The following is a 25,648-nucleotide window of genomic DNA, read 5'->3' as shown; positions in this document are numbered from 1 at the left end:
GTTTGTGGTTGTTTATTTGTTGGGTGCTGTTAAAACAGCCAGATGCTCCTGCATTGCTGGCTAGGAAAAGTTATGCAGCAGCTTTGTTACAGTCTTGTGGAATGTAAAGACATTTTTTTTGTAATTTTAAATATTACAATGCTTGTCTGCAGTTGCAGACAATGTCTAGTTGCCAATGTATTATCAGGCGGAGTAGAGGGTCTGCACTGGTATCTGGAAGTTTGCTGGTTCAAATTCTGTTACTGTCAGAAGGGATCCTACTCCGATGGGCCTTTAACCTGAAAATTGCCACAGGGGCTCTGTACGATGGCCTCACCCTGCGGTCTGACCCCTAATGGTCATGCGAAAAGATAGTTTCCCCTAAGGGATTAACAAAGTATATCAAATCAAAGTTAAATATTTCACAACCATAATATTGGCATTGATTAAAAAAAATATATATCAGAATGTGCATATGTGTTGCCTGACCAATGTGTTATCCTCCTTTACAGTGAGCCCCTATTAGAACACTTATCAGTGCCTTGTCTGTCTTAATTTGTATTACGTCACAGTGATCTCCACCAGCATTGTCAAATACTAAGCTACTGTATACATTGAGTGACCAGTGAAGGCTGGCAAACCATCCAAACAACATTTCACCACGTGCGTTTTCTTTTTTGCACTAGAGAATTCTAATCCTATAAGGTCTGCTTTCTTTTCATTTTCCTTTAAATGATCACTGTGGTGACCCGTAGTGGTTGGTTTGCATTGTCTAGTCTTGAGTGGGAATAACTGACTGGACCTGTGAACAACATTAATAAAATTGGCAGTGCCTATTGTCCTGCCAAGGAAAAGATTGAGCTGCTGTCTAGAATGTCTAGCAAAGAGCTGCTTCTTCTTTTTATTCTTGATTATGGGGAGTGAGGTTCAAGGAAAAGAAAAGCTGAACCGTAACTGCCTAAACAAATGGAAAGAGAGAGGAGCAATGTTGAAAGAGCGTGGTTTTGAAAAAGCATTTGACCCCATCTGATTTTTTTTTTTTTGTATTTGACCTTTCGTTGGTTGTACCTAGGGCTGGGCGGTATGACCAAAATTCTATATCACGGTATTTTTCAAAATTATACCAGTTTCACGGTATTCAAAGGTATTTGTTTCCCCATGCATGAGTGGATGTTAACCACATTTTCCACTACAATTACTGCAGAAGACTGGCTAAGAATAACCAATTCCACTGTCATGAGAATTGTACATTGTACAAAAAAAACATTTTAATGTGCACACAAGTATTAATACAGGTTTGCATGGCCCCATAAAGTGATAGTTTTCAAGGGGGGTGGCAGTAATGACGAGAGGGAATCACATTGCATTACAGTTGCAGTCAAAATATAGAACCATTTTCTTGAACAAATTTTGCAAACAACTTAAACTATAATTTTGACAACATATTTTCAACCATCCAAAAAGGCATTTAGACTTAGTAAAATATTCAGAGGTGCTTGTCAAAAGTTGTTTTGCACTGAACATGTCTTAGAAAAAGAATGAATAGTAAATATATTTGCAAACCAACTACACTTTCTGTTAATGTCAACAATCTCTGTCTACTGACACGTTAGCTGTATGGATTGTAATGGCATTGGTTGCTTTTTTTGTTGTAGGCAGTCATCTATCATCTACAAGTAATGTCTGACTTGAGTGTCCTCTAGCTTTTTCAGTTTTACCCGAGGACGAGGAGGGTGCCAATCTTAGTTCCATACATTCATGGTACTCCAAAGCATGTTTGCAGCTAAGATGGTGCAGCAAATTGCTCGTGTTACCGCCTCCGGCGACAACTTTAGCTCAACAGCATTTGTAGTACATAGTTTGGTCCACATCCGACTTTTTAAAACCAAAATCTCCAGACAACAGACGCGGCTCCTTTTTTCGGCAAAAGTTCTCCAGTGTTATCACGTTCAACTTTATCGTCTGCTTCAGCTTCGGAATGTTCTCTGTCAATTTTCACCACTCAATACCTCCAGTAACACATGTACTCCGTTGTATGCATGTTTAGCGGTGTAGCAGTGAAAGAAGTCCCCCCTTAAACAGTTTCCCGCTGCGCCACGTTCTGAACGTTGTTTAGGCTATTTAAACTGGTATTGCGGTATAAGAAAAATCCATATCATAACAAAAATAAAAAACGGTTTTCGGTATGAACTGGTATACCTCCCAGCACTAGTTGTACCCCTATTTAAAATGAAGTCTGAATGAAGATATGGCATGAAAATTTGATGTGCAAAATAAACAAATGTACATGGTCCTGACAGACAACAAAGATGTGAAATGTCTATGAAGTTAGCAAAGAATCCATAACAACTTCAAGGAATTAGCACCCTTGTCTTGCTTCAGCTAAGGTCAGTGTTCACAATGCCACCATCACAATCTGGACGAAACTGGGACATGTAGCAGAGTAGCAGCGCTGCTCAGTAATAAAAACATACAGTAAGCTTACATTTTCCAAAACATACCTGGGTGATTTACAATAGCTGTATAACAATTTTTAATAAAGAGATGAACCAAAAGCTGAATTTTATGGATAAGCGGGTTAACAAGATGCTTTACTGCTCAATTTTCGTACAAACGCCCAAGCCTCTATTTTTTCTAGGGCACCCTACATGGGATTAATAGTGTGTGTGTGTGTGTGTGTGTGTGTGTGTGTCTGTCTGTCTGTCTGTCTGTCTGTCTGTCTGTCTGTCTGTCTGTCTGTCTGTCTGTCTGTCTATCTATCTATCTATCTATCTATCTATCTATCTATCTATCTATCTATCTATCTGGCATAGGACACCCTAACAGTGTCGGACCACTTGCACTGTTATGGCCTCATGCATTACCATTATCAGTGCGCCCTAGGCTTCTTAAGGTTCTGCTCCAGTCTTGCACACTTTTACTCACTGTGCTTACATCCACATCCTTAAGTTAGATTTTTTTGTCCAGTATTACAATTTTAATGTAGAAAAAATACAGCTAAAGCCGACACTGCAGACAAATATGAAATGGTACTTATGTATACGTGTGCTGTCTTTATGTTTGTGTTGGCAGAACTTCGACTCACCTGAGGATTTGGAGAAGAAAGTCCTGCAGTTGGCAGAGATGGTCAGGAGTGCTAAGTTTGTTGTCTTCCATACTGGGGCTGGCATCAGCACCTCATCAGGAATTCCAGACTTCAGGTATCCTCAATGCTGCGTTTTTCTTTTCTATTTTGGTTGGTGGGTATTGTGATTTTACTCAAGTAATGCACTTGAATCAACCAGAGAGTAGTTGTATACAATTTCTTTCTAGACCTGTAGTTTTCCCCACTTGGAATCTGAATGGCTTCATTATCTTCAAGTTTTAGTTTCAAATGATTCTCTGAATTGTTGCTTCCACTGTAACCACAAGGGGGTGCCAGAGAGCACCAACCCACAGATACAGTAATACAGCTCACATTATAGTAATAAGGGATTTTTTTTTAAACAAAAAAGGGTTTTTATTCCACAAAGCACCTTCCAGTGAGCACCTCTTCAACAATTAGCCACAATTATACAGTAAACCAACAATAAATCACCAATTCTTCCTTCTTTGCTGAGTGTTGCCTGCTGCCTCCCGACTCTGACTTGTCCGTGTGTGGCAGTGGGCTCCTTTTAAAGTCTCACCCAGGAATACTTCTGGTGCCATTCTGTCTCCTCGAGGAAGCACTTCCAGCCATGTTGGTGGTTCTCCCCGACAGTGCCATGTATCAATCCCAAGGGACCCCTACAGAGCTGCACTTCCAAATTCCATCTCCCTAGCACCCCTGCAGGGGTCCCGACTGGGTTCTCGTACAAGGACCACTGCCACCTAGCACATAGGGGCTTGAATCACTCCCAAGTTCTGACTTCCACTGGTCCATCCATTATTTTATACCGACAGGGCTCAAAGTTATCCTTTCGTCCAGCTGGCCAATCTGTCCGTCATTCCTCTCGGGCCTGTTATCCAGATAATAAGCCATGCTCCTCCCTGGCAGGGATGCCTGTTCATATCTCACACCATGTTCATATCTCATACCATGTTTGGGGTCAAAAATTTGCAAAAATGTTCACATTCTGATTCTACGATGTTTATAATTTACATTTTACATTTTAAAAATTACAGTTTTCGTTAACCAATGGTGCATTTTTTTTATTTTGCATCATGTAAAGCTGCTTGATTACTACATCCTAGCAAAGACAGGACACTAGTGTGGGCGGTTTATGAGATATTTGCCCTGAAGGTCAATTTTTTCATAAGTTATCATTGTACATATCATCTTCAAACAAGTTCCATTGTGTCTGTCTGGCTGCAGGCTCCAGACGCCTATTGTTTTTGGTCTAATACTTACCACCATATGCTTCATAAACAGTATGACCAAATGATACCTGCTGTAGAATTTGATTAATTTAACCAGGACTTTTGCATTCTGCTCTGTTTAGTCATGGTGTCTGGTCTATTAATTTGCAAAATTTTTGCACAAGTAGTTTTAGAGGTATATCATTTATTTTAATACACCGTTGCGCACATGCAGACACTTACAAAGAGATGTATCAAGTGAAGATAGCCGTCAGCTTGTTTGTCCTACCACAGCGCATGATGAATGATGAAAATAAAGAAATGAACACACATTAGATCTGCAAAAGTGGGCTTGGACAGAGGCATTAAGCCACTCTGTTCTCCTCTGTCAGTCTATGCAGCTTGTGTACTTCATTTGACTCAGTGTGTTTAATTTCAGATTAAATATTGTTGAAGTTGTTCAGTTGATTCAATTTCCTGTCCATTTTACTTTACAGTTATTTGTGTACATAATTATTATATAAGTTAATGTAATTGATTCTGTGTTAATTGTATGGTACAACTGATTGTATTGTAAAATCTTCTGGTGTGTATTTTCCCATGGTAAAGTGGAATTTACATGAAAGTACTGTATGTACCGTTCCATACTGGATTGTTATTTTGGGTTTTGAAAAAGGCATGGTCCTCCTATTGTTTTTTTATATTTGTTTAAAATGATTTAAATTCATAAAGGTAAATTAGTATTTTTATGTGCTTATGAATATATCTTGCTTTACTCCCTAAATAAAGTATTACAATTATAATCCGTTGCAAGACCAAAAAAGATCATCCAACTTTTTGAACATTAGCCATTTAGCTTAACAAAGCTCATGAGTTCCAGCTGAGCTGATGCACTAAAAATAATGTCAAGTTGAGAATTTTATTTATATTGGTAGGATACTTTTTTCATTTATTTACACTTCCTAGATGAAGAAAATAAAAAACGTGTAAAATGTAATGCGGCATTGTGTGCTTATTGCACTATTGTAAATAACAGCCATCATCCACCTAGATCATTCCATTTGCAATAATAAACAGTTCTGCTTTAAGCAGACTCTGCGATGGACTGGCGTCCTGTTCAGTGCTGGTTCCTGTTCTTCTCAGTTTGCCTGTTTTCCTCCATTTCTGTTGATTTAATCCATATGCATTCTGTCACTTTGACAGACTGCGTCTTCTTCTCCATTATCTTCCATAATTGTCCTGTTCTCATTAAATTCTTTCCTGATTTTGTCATGGAAAAATTCAATGGATATGATTGGCAAGCTTTGTTGGGCTAAATGTCCTGTTTTCTAAAATTTTTCTAATGTTGCACTTGTAATTTCTATAGACCCTTCTGTGGTACCCAAGCTGGCCTACTCACCACAAAACCCAGAGGCCGCAAGATGTTCCTTAAAAATGATAGAAGAATTGAATTTCCTCTGTTAGGTACAATACATAAGCACTTCAGGTTGTAATATCAAAATAACCAGTAATGGTGCACTGCACATTACACTTGACTTGAGCATTCCTAGTTTTCATCCTCTTTCTCTGTACGTTTAGCATTCATTTGCTCAGAGGTTGATGTGCTTGCTGCTTCAGGAGCAGCTCTTCTTTTCTCCACCCTAGCGACCTGCTTCTTCTCTTCTTTCATCAGCATCTTTTCACGTTAAAACTGATTAAGTCAGTGTTTGTGTTGCAATTAGTGTTTTGCCTGCCTAAGGTAAAGTCATCCCTGATGGAGGATCGCAGGAATCGTGGGGTAGAGGCCCTCTACTAGAGGGGTCCTTTCATCGGATTGGCTGGCTCAGCGCTGTTTCAGCCGTGGAATGGCCAAATGGGGGAGGCAGCTTGATGGCTGAGGTCTCCAGGACTCTAAACAAATCCTAATCATATTATGCGATATCATCTACTGTTAAATTCTGCTCCGTACTTGTAAAATTTTTATTTTTATACTGTATTGAGAATTTGTTCTGTTCTGTGTGTTGTATTGTATTGACCCCCTTCTCTTTGACACCCACTGCACGCCCAACCTACCTGGAAAGGGGTCTCTCTTTGAACTACCTTTCCCAAGGTTTCTTCCATTTTTTCCCTACATGGGTTTTTTTGGGAGTTTTTTCTTGTCTTCTTAGAGAGTCAAGGCTGGGGGGCTGTCAAAAGGCAGGGCCTGTTAAAGCCCATTGCGGCACTTCTTGTGTGATTTTTGGGCTATACAAAAATAAATTGTGTTGTAATTACTTAGTATGTTTTCTTTAATTTATCACTTAAGCTGGCACTTAGGTCTTCAATCTGCCTCAAGAATGATAGAGGAATAACGTTGGAGGTCAATCATTACCCTGAAAGCGGATAGTAGACATCACGTAGTGTATGTGTACCAAATTTAAGGTCAATGGGTCAGATTGTTGTGAGCTACAGGTGATTTAAAATCCTGAACAGACAAACGAACAGACACGGTAGCGTATTATATATAAAGATACTGGTTACTGTCCAAAATACAGTAATCCCTCGCTATATCGCGCTTCGCCTTTCGCGGCTTCACTCCATCGCGGATTTTATATGTAAGCATATTTAAATATATATCGCGGATTTTTCGCTGCTTCGCGGGTTTCTGCGGACAATGGGTCTTTTAATTTCTGGTACATGCTTCCTCAGTTGGTTTGCCCAGTTGATTTCATACAAGGGACGCTATTGGCAGATGGCTGAGAAGCTATCCAGCTTACTTTCTCACTCTCTCTCTCTTGCGCTGACTTTCTGTGATCCTGACGTAGGGGGTGTGAGCAGGGGGGGCTGTTCGCACACCTAGACGATACGGACGCTCGTCTAAAAATGCTGAAAGATTATCTTCACGTTGCTATCTTTTGTGCAGCTGCTTCCTGAAACGACATGCTGCACAGTGCTTCGCATACTTAAAAGCTCGAAGGGCACGTATTGATTTGTGCTTGAAAAACAAACTTTGTCTCTCTCTCTCTCTTTGTCTGCTCCTGACGGAGGGGGTGTGAGCTGCCGCCTTCAACAGCTTTGTGCCGCGGTGCTTCGCATACTTAAAAGCCAAACAGAGAGAAAAGCAAACAAATCAATAGGGCTATCTCTGTGACAGTCACTGCTCCTGACACGCACTCCTTTGAAGAGGAAGATATGTTTGCATTCTTTTAATTGTGAGACGGAACTGTCATCTCTGTCTTGTCATGGAGCACAGTTTAAACTTTTGAAAAAGAGACAAATGTTTGTTTGCAGTGTTTGAATAACGTTCCTGTCTCTCTACAACCTCCTGTGTTTCTGCGCAAATCTGTGACCCAAGCATGACAATATAAAAATAATCATATAAACATATGGTTTCTACTTCGCGGATTTTCTTATTTCGCGGGTGGCTCTGGAACGCAACCCCCGCGATGGAGGAGGGATTACTGTATTACTATACAGTTCTCTTCTGTGTAAGCCATACCACACTGGTTTAGTCAGGCAAACCATACTATTGACCATCTTGGCCATACTGCAGAGCTACTTTTCTTCCTCTTTCATTCTAGTGAATGATTCAGGATCTTTAGCACTACGAGTTTCAGGGCCTTTTATACAACCACAGTTCATAAGATTGCTCACTATCCACTCATTCTGTGTGTTTTTTTTTTCTTATATATTGTCTGATGTTGCATTTAATGTATAGTATCCTGTCAACTTTCTGTTGTTTATATTGCCCTACTGTTTTGTCTATGGTAGAGTGATAGATATTACTCTACTTTCCCCTTTTTGTACCACTGTTTATAAGGTATTATACCATATAACTTCTCCCCACCTTCCCTTCTACATTTATAACCTCAGGTAATTATGTGTAGTAAAAGACAAGCAGGAGTTAAATTCTACTTTAAGTAATGTATTGATAATATTAATAAATAATAACAATAAGCAAAGTACATTTGAATATCGTCAACCATACAACCTGAAAAATGCTGATGTGTAGTTTCAGGCAGCACACAGACTTGTTAGTTACTTAAAATGTTTCTAGTTAAGTCCTCATTTGTGGTCAGCTTTCTTCAGAACAGGCTGCATGCCTGTCTCAATATGGCTGCCAATCTGTGCTCTTCATTGTCTTGTCCTTTTCAGTTCATGGTGTGTGAGATGCTTCTTCATCAGTTGGTAAGAAAGAAAGGAAGGGATAAAGCAAACAAATTTATAGATTCTCTGTCCAAACCTTACAGCCAGTAGGGTGTCATGGTACTTAAAGGCTTCTGAAACAAGCCAATTCGAAACAGCCATACTTAAGACCAATGGGGCACTGAATACCTTCACACCTGTCCCCAAAACCATGCATTGAGCTGAAGCTTGCCAGGTAGGCAGTCTGGCTTTCCTGTGGAAGTTGATTGAGAGAATCCTGCAGAGACTCATTTGCCAGATTTGTTTTAGGCACTCTCCTCAACCCTGTCATAAAATTACAAAGACTCATTCCTAAAAGGGGGGAAGGGGTTCTTAACCATCAAACCATTGCTGTTATTATCAATAATATAATACTAATATTACATTGCTTTTTCTAAGTTACAAATAATGACATACAAAATATTTATCAAATTATGCAAAATTTCACACCACAACAACTACTGTTACTATTCTTAGGGTATTTCTTTTTACTATGTACACATGCCAATGAATTTGACTTGCATAGCACAAGGCCGTTTAATTCCCTTTTCAGGCTTTGCTCTCTCAAGCTGTGTGTAATATGCATAGATGATCAAGTCGCCCTGCTGTTACTGTATTGATTGCTTGTCAGTACTTAAATGTAAAAATGTTTAGCACAGTTCGACTTGCTCATCAACATCCGGGTATATGTTTGTACCAACTGACAGTTTCTTTGTGTATTTGATTTTAAGGGGTCCAAATGGTGTTTGGACCATGGAGGAGAAAGGTCTGTCTCCCAAGTTTAACACTACGTTTGAAGAGGCAAGGCCGAGTGTAACCCACCTGGCTTTGTTAAGTTTACAGAGAGCAGGCATCCTTCGTTACCTCATCAGCCAGAATGTAGATGGATTGCACGTCCGATCGGGCTTTCCCAGGTATGTTTATGGACGCCCTAAATGGTTTGGTGTATATTGTATATCCTCTTTTAAACAGCTTGTATGCATTCTGATACAGTAGTCTGGGATATATTTAAAGGCATATGCAGTTTCTTTCTTAGTCCAAGTATATTTTTCAATTTTCTAAAAACTGGTTCTTCATCAGAAAGGGGAAGAAAAAGTGTTGTGAAATGTCTGGCATCATTTCTGAATATAAATGTGTAGGGAATTTAATTGAAATATTAAGCCCAGCATTGAAAGAACCAATACATTAACAGAGATGTGTATTATCTACCTGCTGCTAAAATAAGAATTAAACTGAAATGAAGTGCAGAAAACTCAAATATTGTGGTCCATCTATTACTTTTTATTTCAAGATTTGAAGAGTTTGTTGCATTGTGAAAATATTTGTAAAATGGTAATACACAAACAAGATGGAAACTAGGCTTCCCTAAACATAAATGTCGTTCTTTAGTTTTAGGTCATTCACTTTAATCAATAGAAGAATGCTGTGTATGATGATAAAACACACAACACACTGCTATTTATTATAATAATAATTCCTAACTTTCTTTAAAATCTAAGAGTAAACAATCAGAAAAAAGTCTGAGAAGTGTATAAAAAGTTTCCCAGTGTCAGCACTGGACACTTCAAAGGCCAGAGCTCAATGCCTGTATGAGATCAATGAAGATTTCTCCTTTAAATCTGTTTGGCCAGCGTTTGACAAAATATGTTGTGCTACCCACCTAACTTCAGAAAGTGCAAAACGTCAACAACATTAATTTATATATCACATTTTCATACAAATGATGTAGTTCAAAGTGCTTCAATGCCTGTTACACTTGTTAGTGTGTTTGTTTGGCTGACAGAGGCATTCTTGTGTAGTAGAAGTATTACAGATGTCTGGTGGTTACCATGATCGAAACCAGATCTGCAACACAAATAGAATAGCGGAACAGAAGTGTGGCTGTCTAGTGGCAGTCATGAGCTTCACTAAAATGATTTGCGTTTGTTTCATGCTGGTCTCTCATGCAGTCATTAATTCAGCTTTGCACAGTGTTTCTGAGCTTGGCTACCCCAAGTGCTTGTCTAGGTCTCTACTCTGTTGATTAGCTAAAGTGTCAGGCAACCTAAACTTTAATGGATGATCTGAATAAGATTTTTGATGTAGCATATACTTTAATGCTAACATATAGTTATTTATGCAGTGAGTAATACACACACACATACAGATACTTGCATATTATTTAAACAAATGGGGAGATGCCAACCCCAATGTTAACATTCTCACTCTGTTAAACTCTGAAATAAAGGAATTTAAAAGTTTCTGGCCAAGTAAGAGGGTGCTCAAGTATCAGATGTGAGCCCAGAAATGCTTCAGAGAAGTACGTTTTGCTTTCCTTTTAAATCTTCGACCTGATGTTTGAAGAAGGGTTCTCTATGGAACAGTACTAGAAAATGGTACAGTGATGCTCACGTTTTGTAGGCAAGAGAGAAAAGGAACTATTGTTGGAGCAGCAAGTCCTTTTCCTTGTTTGTCCTTTGGCCTCATTAGTTTGGTTGCATTTCCACAGAGTGTGAAGTCGAGGCTAGTTTTCCCCTCTCCAGAAGGAATATTTGCAAGGTGGGTCCTGAGTTTTGGACAGGCTGCACAAGTGCATTTCTGTCTTTACCCTGCTAAATGGATAGAAGTCTCAGAAGTGTAACTTTAGCTGGAGTCAGTAAGAGGTGGCATAGCCAGGTTGTCCATTTCATTTAGGCAAGGCTGTTGTATTTTTGTAGTAAGATGCTATAATTCAAAATTTCATCAAATTAGTCATATGTGGAAGAAAATTTAATAGTGGCTAACCGAGGGTCAAGGGAAAGGTGATTTGAGGTGGAGAGGTGCCAGTTTGGGGGTATCAGCATAGCAGAACAAGTATTTCCAACCAGATCTCCAGCTCTTTGTTAAGAAGGCCTTAGGGGCACTGACAGATTTACAGTGAAGTTTCCTTTTGTTTAGAGTGTATAGTCTGACTTTTATTTCATTTCTGTTTCACCATTACAGTTCATACTGCATTGATGCAATGCATGTGTATGTGTTTGAGTGGGCAGATATGGCTAAAAATTTGCATTTTATTTTATTGGTGGAGGCTTTCTCAGCAGCTGTCTCTCTGATAACCCAGCAGTGGTGCCACTACAATGACAGGCCTCTCATCCAGAGTGACAGCAGCACTTTAATGGAGCTCCCACAGAGTTGAATAATCATGCTTCTCCAGAAGTCAGAACCAATTTAATAAAACACATCCATTTGCTAAAGTGATCTTCAGTCCCTTTCATTTTATTTATTTATTTACGTTTTACCTCCTACAGAGAGCTTCTCTCTGAACTCCACGGGAATATGTTTGTGGAAGAGTGCACTAAATGTGGCAAGTATGTTCCAATCCTTGTGTTCCTCACATCTATTCTGGCTTCTTATCCATAGGGAAATTTGTTTTAAAATACTTTTTTTTTTTTTTTTTTGCAGGCAGTTTGTTAGAGACACAGTGGTGGGCACTATGGGGTTAAAACTCACAGGTCGTTTATGTGATGTACCCAAGTCTCGTGGGCTGAGGGCCTGCAGGTAATCTTGTTTGCCTTTGTTTCTCAGTTTTCTCATTGTATGCTATTGGTGGGAGATGCTACTGAGGTGTTTGACTTTTGGATTATTGGTCATATATATGTGTGATCATGTAACATCGTGAATGTCTGCTTTGTCTCGGTAGAGTAATATTTTACTCTACTTTCCCCTTTTGTATTAGTACAGTGCATCCGGAAAGTATTCACAGCGCATCACTTTTTCCACATTTTGTTATGTTACAGCCTTATTCCAAAATGGATTAAATTCATTTTTTTCCTCAGAATTCTACACACAACACCCCATAATGACAACGTGAAAAAAGTTTACTTGAGGTTTTTGCAAATTTATTAAAAATAAACAAATTGAGAAGGCACATGTACATAAGTATTCACAGCCTTTGCCATGAAGCTCAAAATTGAGCTCAGGAGCATCCTGTTTACCCTGATCATCCTTGAGATGTTTCTGCAGCTTCATTGAAGTCCACCTGTGGTAAATTCAGTTGATTGGACATGATTTGGAAAGGCACACACCTGTCTATATAAGGTCCCACAGTTGACAGTTCATGTCAGAGCACAAACCAAGCATGAAGTCAAAGGAATTGTCTGTAGACCTCCGAGACAGGATTGTCTCGAGGCACAAATCTGGGGAAGGTTACAGAAAAATTTCTGCTGCTTTGAAGGTCCCAATGCGCACAGTGGGCTCCATCATCCGTAAGTGGAAGAAGTTCGAAACCACCAGGACTCTTCCTAGAGCTGGCCGGCCATCTAAACTGAGCGATCAGGGGAGAAGAGCCTTAGTCAGGGAGGTGACCAAAAACCTGATGGTCACTCTGTCAGAGCTCCTGAGGTCCTCTGTGGAGAGAGGAGAACCTTCCAGAAGGACAACCATCTCTGCAGCAATCCACCAATCAGGCCTGTATGGTAGAGTGGCCAGACGGAAGCCACTCCTTAGTAAAAGGCACATGGCAGCCTGCCTGGAGTTTGCCAAAAGGCACCTGAAGGACTCTGAGACCATGAGAAAGAAAATTCTCTGGTCTGATGAGACAAAGATTGAAATCTTTGGTGTGAATGCCAGGAGTCACGTTTGGAGGAAACCAGGCACCGCTCATCACCAGGCCAATACCATCCCTACAGTGAAGCATGGTGGTGGCAGCATCATGCTGTGGGGATGTTTTTCAGTGGCAGGAACTGGGAGACTAGTCAGGATAAAGGGAAAGATGACTGCATTAATGTACAGAGACATCCTGGATGAAAACCTGCTCCAGAGTGCTTTTGACTTTAGACTGGGGTGACGGTTCATCTTTCAGCAGGACAACGACCCTAAGCACACAGCCAAGGTATCAAAGGAGTGGCTTCAGGACAACTTTGTGAATGTCCTTGAGTGGCCCAGCCAGAGCCCAGACTTGAATCTGATTGAACATCTCTGGAGAGATCTTAAAATGGCTGTGCACCGATGCTTCCCATCCAACCTGATGGAGCTTGAGAGTTGCTGCAAAGAGGAATGGGCGAAACTGGCCAAGGATAGGTGTGCCAAGCTTGTGGCGTCATATTCAAAAAGACTTGAGGCTGTAATTGCTGCCAAAGGTGCATCGACAAAGTATTGAGCAAAGGCTGTGAATACTTATGTACATGTGATTTCTCAGTTTTTTTATTTTTAATAAATTTGCAAAAACCTCAAGTAAACTTTTTTCATGTTGTCATTATGGGGTGTTGTGTGTAGAATTCTGAGGAAAAAAATGAATTTAATCCATTTTGGAATAAGGCTGTAACATAACAAAATGTGGAAAAAGTGATGCACTGTGAATACTTTCCGGATGCACTGTATGTAGCCTTTGTCAGAATGCCTCAAATCCCACAGACTTACCACTGTTTATTAGGTATTGTACCATATAACGTCTCTCCACCTTCCCTTCTACATTTATAACCTCAGGCAATTAGGTGTAGTAAAAGACAAGCAGGAGTTAAGTTACACTTTAAATTATGTATTATTGATAATATTCATAAATGATAACAATATGCAAAGTACATTTGAATATTGGCAACCATACAGCCTGTTAAATACTGATGTGCAGTTTCAGGTGGCACACAGACTTGTTAGTTACTTAAAATGTCTCTAGTTAAGGCATCATTTGTAGTCAGCTTTCTTCAGAACGGGTCGCATGCCTGTCTCAATATGGCTGCTGAACTGTGCTGTTCATTGTGTTGTCCTTTTCAGTTCATGGTGTGAGATGGTCTAATCATCAGTTTGGTAAAGCAAGAAAATTTATAGATTTTCTGTCCAACCTCTAGAGCCAATAGGGTGTCATGGTACTTAAAGGTTTCTGATACAAGCCAGTTCCAAACAGCCATACTTTAGACCAATGTGGGGGGGACAGAATACCTTCACACCTGCCCTCAAACCATGTGTTAAGGTAAAGCTTGACTTTCCTGAGGGGGTTGACTTCAGCAGAGAAATATTAGCCAAACTTATTTGAGGCACTTCTCCCAACCCTGTCATAAAATTACAAAGAGACTCATTCCTAAAAGGGGGGAAGGGGTTCTTAACCATCAAACCATTGCTGTTATCATCAATAATGTAACACTAATATTACATTATTTTGTCTAAGTTAAAAATAAAGACTTACAAAATATTTGTCAACTTGTATGCAGAATTTCACCTCACAACAATTTCAATGGGGAGCCGGGGAATTGAGTTTTCCATTTCTGTCCACTTTTCCATTTTCTGCAGGGGAAAGCTGAGGGACACCATTCTTGACTGGGAGGACTCACTGCCGGATCGGGACCTCAATCTTGCTGATGAGGCATGCAGGTAAGTGTTGCCATTGTGTTCCTCGTTAGATCAGTGCTAGCCACATGCTTGTACTAAAATATCTACCATTCATTTTTTCTCAAGGAAAGAGTGCAGTTTTGTGTTTCTAGTCTATTCCATCTGTTTAACTTATCCATTTGGAAAGGCACAGACAAACATAAGCTCTGCTCTCAGTGTGACTAAATATTTCCTACAGGAAGGCAGACCTGGCTATCACTTTGGGCACATCACTGCAGATAAAACCCAGTGGGAATCTGCCACTCATCACAAAACGCAAAGGGGGCCGCCTTGTCATTGTGAACTTGCAGCCCACCAAACACGTAAGTGATCTTTATACTAGAATGCCCTTGCAGCAAAGATCTGTCGCAGTTTTGTCAGACCTGGTTCAGTAAAGTTTGTGGCTAATTTATACATTTTATATAGGAGTAGGCAAACTCTGTAAGGGAGGACAGAATTTCTGGTTTTTGCAGCTATGTTATTCAGCAGCTGCTTTTGTTACTTACAATATGTGTTCTTTTTAAAAAGCTCTTAGCTCGTATGACATTTGGCTTCCTCTAAAATATCTATGCAGGCTTCAGTAATTCACTGAAATAATCAAGCTGTATCATCTCTATTCACCTTTGGCTAAACGGTTGATTTCTTGAAAGATGGGTCACTTAGGATGAGTCAAGACTGGCATGAATGACAAATGTTACTGGTTACTAATATTACTGTCCCTACAATTCTGCATGCCATATCTAGTTTGTGTGAAAGGTGCACACTGAATATTTATACCTATATAACATGTATATAGTACCTACATATACAGTGTGTGTATATATAATTTTATATAATTATCTTGTTAACATTGGTCTCAGAATTGTACAGGAGACTGGAAAAGGGAACCAGGTTTCCAAGGTACAGAATCTTTATTGCTAAACTGGCAGATATAGACACAAGACTTTATTCAAAAAGGGATTACAGTGGAACCTCGGTTCACAACCATAATTCGTTCCAAAACTCTGGTTGTGAACCGAAGCAATTTCCCCCATAGGATTGTATGTAAATACAATTAATCCGTTCCAGACTGTACGAACTGTATGTAAATATATATATTTTTTAATTTTTAAGCACAAATATAGTTAATTATACCATAGAATGCACAGCGTAATAGTAAACTAAATGTAAAAACATTGAATAACACTGAGAAAACCTTGAACAACAGAGAAAACTAACACTGCAATAGTTCTTGCTATAGTGCTAGGAACCGCTCGCTAAAAACACTTTTTTTAATGAGATTTAAGCACAGGGGGAAAAAATAAACATTTGAAAAATCCGTAATTTAATAAACCACCAAGAAAAGTAACATTGCAACAATGCAGGCTACGAACCCATCACTGTAAACAGAACTGAAAACAAAAACAAGCCTTCTCTACCTTATGCGTCCCTCCCTCTCTCGCGCGCGCCTGAGTGTGTGTGCGTGTGTCTCTCTTTTGCGAGCTTGGAGCACCTGTGTGTGTGTGTCTCTCTAGCGCACTCCTGTGTGTGTGCGTGTGTGTGCGTGTGCGTCTGTCTCTCTCTCGTGCTGCCTGTGTGTATGCGGCGCTCTCTCTTGCTGCCTGTGTGTGTGCACAGCACTCTCTCTTGCTGCCTGTGTGTGTGTGCGCGCGTCTGTCTCTCTCCGCGCTGCCTGTGTTTGTGTGTGGGGGTGTGTGTGTGTGTGTGTGTCGCGCTCTCTCTCTTGCTCGCTGCACAGGAAATGCACAGGTAGAGACTGAACATGTACAAACCGAAAGGGAACCTGGCTTGATCATATACCGAGTGTGTGGTCGTGAACCAAGGCAAAAGTTTGGCAAACTTTTTGGTCATAAACCGATTTGTATGTGTACCGAGACGTTCGTGAACCGAGGTTCCACTGTATCTTCAGCAGGCAAGCACACAGGTTGCAGCTGTCCTTTCCAGAACACAAAGTCTTCTTCATCAAGTGGGTTCAGTGGCTCGGAGGTAGCGACTGGGGCAGGCACAGTCTGAGGGAGGGAGGACAGGAGACAGAAACGTTAGGTTGGTCAGGGCTGGGACTTTTAAATGTTTTAAACGTCGTGCGAGAAGCACGTTGTGTGGTAAGCCTGCAGTTGGTCCTGCAAAGGATGGGTAAGAGTGTGTTTGCTTCTCATTGAAATACTGTCTAAGAGGACATTTCTGAAAGGCAACTGTGTTTCCTTGCCATAGGTTTACTGTTTAACAGAGAGGCGGCTAATCGGTGGTGACCCTACTGACACCCCTTCCCTCAGCTTCGTTCACACTTGTATGAACTAAGCGACATTCCAAACCGGGCTCGGCTAGTCTCTCAACTGTCTCATTTAATTTAGCATACATTTAAGTGGGACTCCGTGCAAGTAAAATTCAAGGCTAATACTAAAACTGCCAGAAGTGGCTGAAATGTGGCTGTCCAATGAAAATGCCATTAACACTCCTCCTCTCCTCAGCCCTCTGTGTGTCTCTCTGATTCATGGAAATAAATCGGTACCGCAAGCGAACTATGATACATAGTGCAATGAGAAAAGTCGCAAAATCAACCAGAATGTTCAAGCAAATTATAGAAAAAAAACCCGATCTAAATCTGTTAAGTAGTTTTCCCGTCAAAAGCAGACAGACATTGCATATTTTATATGTGTATATATATATATATATATATATATATATATATATATATATATAATAAACCAGAAACTGAAATCTCTCCTTTATATAAAAGTATTTAGACTGTTTGCAGCATTACTCCAAATTGTGTACAGTTGCATCCTTTTTGCTTTAGTTACCCTTGAGATGTATCTAAACCTTTATTGGAGTGCACTTGTGGAAAACTGAATTGTTTAGAAAGGCATACACATATCTGTGTATATAAGATAAGAACTGTAGGAAGAATGATCATCTCAACAGGACTCCATCAATGAAGCATTTATGATAGAGTGGCTAGATGGAAGCCACTCTTGAGTAAAATGCATTTAGAGAACTCTTGAGAGCATGAGGATAAAGATTCCCTGCTATGATGAGCCAAAAATGGAACTCTTTGGGCAGAACTTTAAGCTCTGTATCGGGTGAAGGCCAGGCACTGCTCATCACCTGCCTAATACACCCCTAAAGTAAAGCATGGTGGTGCTTCTCAGCAGCATCGACTGGGAGACTGGTCAGAATTGGGGGGAGAATGACCATACCCAGATATAGAGAGGTCCTTTAAGAAAACCTGCTCCAGAGTGCACACCTTTGCACACTGTAGCGATGGATCACTTTTCGGCATGACAAAGACCCAAAGCAGACAACAGAGACAACACTGGAGTGGCTTCTGGACAATGATCTGTGGAGCCAAAGCCCAGACTTAAACCCTGTAGAACATCTGTGAGGAGACCCAACAATGGCAGTTCACAGGTGCTTCCTATGCAAACTAATGGAGCTTAAGAGCTTGAATTTAAATCTATAGTACAGTAAAGTGTGAATAAAGTGAAAAGTGAGAAATATTTTCAAAGCACTCTTAAGTATGCAGTTCATTTGTTGTTTACTGAATTACAGCTTTTATGTGTGAGGTTGTAAGTAGTTAAAGGGCTTTGGATGTACACCAGTAAATATTTGTCTAGGAGACCTTTCTTCTTTCAAGCATGATGAAGATAACAGGCTTACAAAGCTTTTTGTGATTATGATGGCAATGAGCGCTGCATACTGTATATATACAGTATGTAGATATATATGTATAGAACAGCAATTTGATATTGTAAGACACTAGGGGTCACTGTCACCCATTTAACCCCAACAGACAGATATAAACTGGACACAGGGTTAAAACACTCAGAAGTATTTTAATGCTTCTTCTTCTTAAACAGTGCCTCCAAAGCACCCCAGCCACAATAAACAGACAATTAAACACCAAACACAAATATTTGTAAATCAAATCTCTCCTCCACACTTCCCAGCAAGCTCTTTCACAGTCCTTCTGACTCCGGCTCACATGCTGTGTCTTCAGCCATCCTTTGAATAGTGCTTCTGTTCTTCCTCCCACATGACTTGCCAGCACTTCTGGGTCAGATGGAGAATTCAAGTTCTTTAGTCAGCCCAGAAGTACTTCGGGCTATAAGGAAGCATGAGTCCCCAGGTCCCATGATAACTCCCCTTGGTGACACTCACGGCATGGCACCCAACAGGGCTGAGAATCTGAACTACAAGTCCCAGGATGCCCTACAGAAATCCGGGGCACCGCTATACTTCAGGGAAGCTGCCATCTAGTGTTTTGGGGGAGGCACTGTCGACATGTCACTGCCTTCCCCCATCCTTCCATTCCAGGGGCGTCCCGGCTGGATTGAACTGCCGGCTGTCTCCCACAATATACACGCACACATATATGTAATAAGTAAAATATAATATATATATATATATATGTATATAAAACAGTTTTTTATTGGGGAAATCTCTTCTCAACAAGCGTTTTCCAGCACCACAGCCACAAGTATATGCAATAAGCACTGTTTAGCACAATAAACACACTCTTTGTCTTCCTTCTATTGGTCTGTCACTGCCTCCTCCACTCCTCCTTGCAAGCTTCGTCCAGTTTCCACCCAAGTCTGGCTTGATGATGCAAGGTAGGCAGTTCCTTTTATTTTAGCAACCCCAGAACTGCTTCTAGTCTTCTGCATGCATGGTCCGTAAGCACTTCTAGGTGAGGTAGAAACCCCATGACGCAGGGACCAAGGCTATTATAGTTTTGCCTTTTTTATATTAGTTTTATTTCTATATTTTTTCTGACCTTACTTGGAAATTCAGTTTAGTTTTAGTTTTACTTCATCGTGTATTTTTAGTTTTAGTTTAGTTTTTATTTCACAAAGACATTTCTATTTTATTTTTATATCTATTAGTTTTAGTAATTATGGCATAGAGCTCTTACTGAGTTTAGTTTTGTGTCGCAATCAGACAGAACCGTACAGTTAACGGATTTGGATACGAGTTTAATGTTAGTGGAAGCTTACTACACTATATGGTTTACTATCTGGTTTTGTTTTTGTCTAATAAAAACAAGCATAATCATAACCAGACATTGAATATGAACAATTTCACACAATTTTATAATTTTTAAAATATTTTCTATGTCATTTGTACAGAATAAATCCGTGCTTACTGTTGGCACTTTTTATCTTTTTCTTTTATTGCACAAAATGGGTCAATTTGTAATGAAATTTAGGTGAATTTTAAAGTTTGAGGGTTTTACTCTAAATGTCTACAACACACAACATTTCCTGCTTTAAGACAATATGCTGGGCTTTGTTATTTTCTACCAGCCATATTGATCTCCTATTCCATCTCACAAACAATTTATAGACAGAATTTTGCCACCTGCAGGCCTAAAAAGATATAAAAAATCAGAAAACAGAATCTACTGTGTTCTGACAGGTGTGATCATGAAAATCATGGGGGCTTAGGAAGAACAGGGCTCTTAGACTTGAATCAGTATGTAGACCCCACCTAGCTGTATTGAGGGAAACAAAGAAAAACAAACATGTAGTGTCAAGGTTAGGGGAAGTGAGACTTGAATAGTCCACCATAAGAACAGTAAACCCATAATGAGCAGAGTAAGAGCAGGTAATAGGAGTACAGACAGGCATAAAATGACAGAGACAGCATTTGAGATTAAGAACAATATATACATCATATAAGCCTGTTTATCCAGAGTAGGATTGCAGGAAACCTGGGACCTACCACAGCAGGTTTGGATGTAAAGCAGGAAAAATCCCTGGTATGCAATATGTATGATAAGGCTGATGTTAAGAACAAAAAGAATATGATATTTCAATTATCTATTTTGAGAGAGAAAGAAAAACATTGAAAAAAGGAGACAAATATTTTAAAATATAATTCTGCTAATGGATTACTTTCACAATATCAAGTATTTTGAGTTGTGAATATGAACTAAAAAAGATAAATTAATAAAATAGAACAAATACAAAAACCCATTAGTATGTTTAGTTTTTCATCACTTGGCAGACTCTCTTCACCTACCTATCTTTGTTTGTATCGCTTTGTTGTTAAACGATGTTTTTAAAGCAAAGTGATTGGTCAGTAACAATATGCTGATCTTGTATGATGACCTAGTCAGTCTCTTGATCAGTGCCGTTTTATTTTCAAAAATCGGGAGTGGTCTCCCCTAGACTTTCTCATATACTCGGATATGGGAATGGATATTTAAGGAGTAAACCACGAGATAATGATTATATTTTTATATTATGTACATGTAAGAACCATCAATATCAAATCAAATAAATAATATATTGAAAAATTATTATAAAAGTAAAGTTGAATAAATCGAACTCTGCAGGTGCATGAATAAAAAAGAAATCGAGTATGTGTTCAGGTAAAGTTCCATTTCCGGGTGATGAATTTGGCCCAAAAGTTAATACAGATCTACAATTTTTGGTGTAACAATCAAATGCTGAATTTCATCCATCCATCTATCTTGTTGCGTTTTTGAGTTATCGTGTTTATATATATATATATATATATATATATATATATATATATATATATACACACAGATAATTCCAAAACACGGTATTTTTGGACTCAGGGAGGTCTATAACATAAAGATTCATCAAAATATCAAGGTCAAAGTTTTTCATGATTACTATACTTTCTCTATACTTCGTATGCGAAGGGGCAGGTGAATTGCTGTCAACAAAAAGCAGTCACCTGAGAAAAAAACTGAAACGTTAGTCACTTGTGATTTTTCTGTCCATATGATAAAGTTTTTGTTGACCAGCACATTCCGATTTCAGCTGTTTGAATTACATCTTGACATACAACAAGCGTAAAGAAAGGCGGTACGTAAATCGCTTTCTATTTCACACACTTTACGCACCCGCATTCAGCTTGCTCTGTCACTTCAAATGCTGTGTGAACACCTGCCCTCCGTCACCAGCCGCCGTTCAGTGGATGAATATGTGCGAGCAGCTCGTGGTGAATGACTTTCTGTTTTACAGTTAAAACTTACAAGGATTAAAGACTAACAGCAAGAATTTTCATTCAAAAACGAAAACTAAAAATATTTTAGTAAATTATTATTTTATTTCAGTTAGTCTTTCCAGCTACATTAATAGTTTCGTTTAGTTTTAGTTTTTCATTTCGGTTTTGTTAATTATTTCAGTTTACAACAGGGCTGTTTCTTCAGAACTTCAATACCCGGCATGCTCTGCAATCACTCATGTAGGGATCCGAGCCTGGGCTAGCTGCCATTTGGCATGCTGAGGGAGACAAAGACTCATGCAAGCTATCTCCCCTGTCCTTACATTCTAAAGGCATCCCTGCTGGGTAAGGACGATGGCCGTCCCTCACTATTTATAATATATCTCTATATATATGTCTATCCGCTTTTCATGAGAGAACTACTTAACAGATTTAGATTTTTTTTTTTTTTTTAAATATTTTGCTTGAACATTCCGGTTGATTTTGTGACTTCTCTCATCGCGCTAAGTATCACAGTTTACTTGCGGTACCGATTTATTTGTGCGAATCTGAGAGAGACTCTGTGGGCTGATGGGAGGGTGGCGGGGGCCTTCTCACTCACGCACCAGTTTCCGTTTGAATCACTGTACCTCTCAACACGTGTTGGAGCGTATCTTGCCTCAGCTTAGCTAGCGATACCTGTTTGTTCAACAGACATTATCATCTACAGATTGTTAAGGAGTAACATTTGACATTTTTGAGATAGAGATCAGAGCTGCGTGTGTTTTAGTGGGTAGCTGCTCATTGGCAGAGATATCACGGCCACATGCTTTTCTCCCCATGCAGGGGATGCTCTCCCATCAGAGCTGAACACGATCAGATACAGTGCCAATGTTTGACGTGGGAGTGTACCTACCTTATGCTTGGCCAGAATTAAATTTTTTTTAAGATTTTTAAAGTTTGTCCTGTTTCACTACTATGTGGGCGAACCACAGGGGACAGCTATTATATGTGTGTGTGTGTGTGTGTATATATATATATATATATATATATATATATATATATATATATACCCCTCTTAATTCTTTGGATTTCTGTTTATCATTGGCTGAGCTTTCAAAGTGTCAACTTCCTTTTAATAGATGACATGCCTTATGGAAACAGTAGTATTTCAGCAGTGACATTAAGTTTATTGGATTAACAGAAAATATGCAATATGCATCATAACAAAATTAGACAGGTGCATAAATTTGGGCACCCCAGCAGAGATATGACATCAATGCTTAGTTGAGCCTCCTTTTGTAATATAACAGCCTCTAGACGCTGTCCTCCTATAGCCTTTGATGAGTGTCTGCATTCTGGATGGAGGTATTTTTGACCTTCTTCCATACAAAATCTCTCTAGTTCATTTACATTTGATGACTGCCGAGCATGGACAGCCTGCTTCAAATCATCCCATAGATTTTCAATTATATTCAAGTCAGGGGACTGTGACGGCCATTCCAGAACATTGTACTTCTACCTCTGCATGAGTGCCTTTGTAGATTTCGAACTGTGTTTTGGGTCATTGTCTTGGTCATTGCATAACTTCAACTTTGTGACTGATGCTTGAACGTTACCCTGAAAAATTTGTTGATATTGGGTTGAATTCATCTGACCCTTGACATTAACAAGGGCTGCAGTCCCTGAACTAGCCACACAGCCCCACAGCATGATGGAACCTCCATCAAATTTGACAGTAGGTAGCAGGTGTTTTTCTTGGAATGCGGTGTTCTTCTTTTTCCGCCATCCAAACCACTTTTTGTTATGACCAAAAAACTCCATTTGTGTCTTATCAGTCCAAAGCACTTTGTTCCAAAATGAATCTGACTTGTCTAAATGAGCATTTATATACAACAAGCGACTCTGTTTATGGTGTGAGTGCAGAATGGGCTTCTTTCTCATCACCCTGCCATACAGATGTTCTTTGTGCAAATTGCACTGAATTGTAGAACGATGTACAGATACGCCATCTGCAGCAAGATGTTCTTTCAGGTGTTTGGAGGTGATCTGTGGGTTGTCTGTAACCATTCTCACAATCCTGCACATATGCCGCTCCTGTATTTGTCTTGGCCTGCCAGACCTGCTGGGGTTAACAGCAACTGTGCCTGTGGCCTTCCATTTCCTGATTCCATTCCTTACAGTTGAAACTGACAGTTTAAACCTCTGAGAGAGCTTTTTGTAGCCTTCCCCTAAAAATGAGACTGAACAGTCTTTGTTTTCAGATCTTTGGAGAGTTGCTTTGAGGATCCCATGCTGTCACTCTTCAGAGGAGAGTCAAAGTGAATCACAACTTGCAATTGACCACCTTAAATACCTTTATATCTCATGATTGGACATACCTGTCTATGAAGGCTTAACGAGCTAATCCAACCAATTTGGTGTTGCAAATAATCAGCATTGAGCAGTGACAGGCATTCACGTCAGCAAAATGACAATGGGGCCCAATTTTTGCACAGACAGTTTTTCACATTTGATTTAATTTCATATAACTAAATACTGCTTCACTAAAAATCTTTGTTCAGAAAATACCCCAGTACTCAGATGTTCCTAGGAAATGAAAGACATACCACTGTTATCTTTTTTGTTGACAGTAGAATAAATTATTATGCAGGCTGAGAGGGGTTCCCAAACTTTTTCATATGACTGTGTATATAAAATGTATGCCTATAGATCTATGTTGTTTGTTTAATAGTAATGATTGTCAGTCATGATTATTTCTGCACCAGGTAGAGTAAAACCCAGCCACATCAAGATTTCATAGGCACTTACTGATGCACCTTCTCAGGATTTGATTTCCTTCTTAGCTGTTATGTCATTTTGTATACATCCCGAGACTGTAATTTCTCATCTTGATGTCTTTGTTTGTGCCACCCTTCACAGGATAAGCATGCAGATCTGCGCATTTTTGGCTATGTTGATGATGTGATGACCAGGCTAATGAAACTCCTGGGCATGGAGATTGCCAAGTGGGAAGGCCCTGTTTTACGGGAGCTTGCAGACAACTTTAAGGCACCAAAATCAGAAGAAGGAGGAGAAGAGGGTGACACAAAGCTCAAAATGGAATGTAAAGACTCCCAAGAAGTGAAAGTGGTAGAAAAGTGCTACCAGAATGGAACTATGTATAGAAACACAGGTCATGCAGCACCATCTCCAGCCAGAGGAGGGAAAGTGGAAGAGCTGCAGGCCTCTAAGGACTCTGACTGCGAATCTGTTTGCAAAAGGGCCAAGCTGACAGAGGCAGTCTTTACATAGGAGGGTCTTGTGACAAGCATTTGTAGACTCACCTCTGTTAAGGCCATGGGACAGCAGAAACTGAGATGAAGCACACCTCTTTTTTAAAACACCCACCCCTGCTCCTCCTTTGTACTAAGAGACTGTATAATATAGACACATTAAAACTGCATAGTTGTACCCTTGAAACAAAAGGGAAATGTATGAATGAATGAAGTGAAAATTTTCACATACAGTTGCTCACTGTATGGCTCGGGTATGGTAAGGAACAGCATACTGAAAGAGACCATCTTGGTTTTTGCAGCTAATGTGATACTTGTGCTCAGTTCCATTCAAACATTTGAGTAGATTTGGATGATGTAGAGTTAAGTTTTTATACAGGAAAAAAAACTTTTGTTTTATAACTTTCTATTTCCCCTTTTTCCATAATATAAAATCTTTGTGTAAAATGTGTTTTGTGGCCTTTATCTCCACGTTTTAGATTTATCCTGTTTTTGAAAGGGTGTGTTGAGTCGGAACAGTCTTTGGGCAAGGACCAGTGTTTGGATGCTAAGCTGTTACCTGTTATCTGCTTCTTAAAAGCAAATTGCTCCATAACAGATGCTGGACATTAAGGCTTCTGCAGTCTTCAGAGTGTGTCGACCTTGATTGCTGCCTG

The 25,648-nt window shown here is 39.6% G+C and overlaps 1 protein-coding gene across 1 annotated transcript in view; it reads left to right on the top strand.

Moving 5' to 3' along the window:
- sirt6 (sirtuin 6) overlaps window positions 1–25,439 on the top strand; it is a 30,331-nt gene extending 4,892 nt beyond the window's left edge. Inside the window, exons 2-8 of the mRNA XM_028816479.2 lie at window positions 3,052–3,179; window positions 9,171–9,353; window positions 11,706–11,765; window positions 11,860–11,955; window positions 14,680–14,760; window positions 14,957–15,080; window positions 24,640–25,439. Of these exons, the coding sequence (XP_028672312.1) occupies window positions 3,052–3,179; window positions 9,171–9,353; window positions 11,706–11,765; window positions 11,860–11,955; window positions 14,680–14,760; window positions 14,957–15,080; window positions 24,640–25,011 (1,044 nt within the window). The 3' untranslated portion in view covers window positions 25,012–25,439. The remainder of the gene's footprint in view (window positions 1–3,051; window positions 3,180–9,170; window positions 9,354–11,705; window positions 11,766–11,859; window positions 11,956–14,679; window positions 14,761–14,956; window positions 15,081–24,639) is intronic.
- The last annotated feature ends 209 nt before the right edge of the window (window positions 25,440–25,648 follow it).

Source organism: Erpetoichthys calabaricus, chromosome 12, assembly GCF_900747795.2.
Source record: "Erpetoichthys calabaricus chromosome 12, fErpCal1.3, whole genome shotgun sequence".
In the NCBI taxonomy this organism is placed as follows: domain Eukaryota; kingdom Metazoa; phylum Chordata; class Cladistia; order Polypteriformes; family Polypteridae; genus Erpetoichthys; species Erpetoichthys calabaricus.
This window is presented reverse-complemented; position numbering and strand designations above follow the sequence as displayed.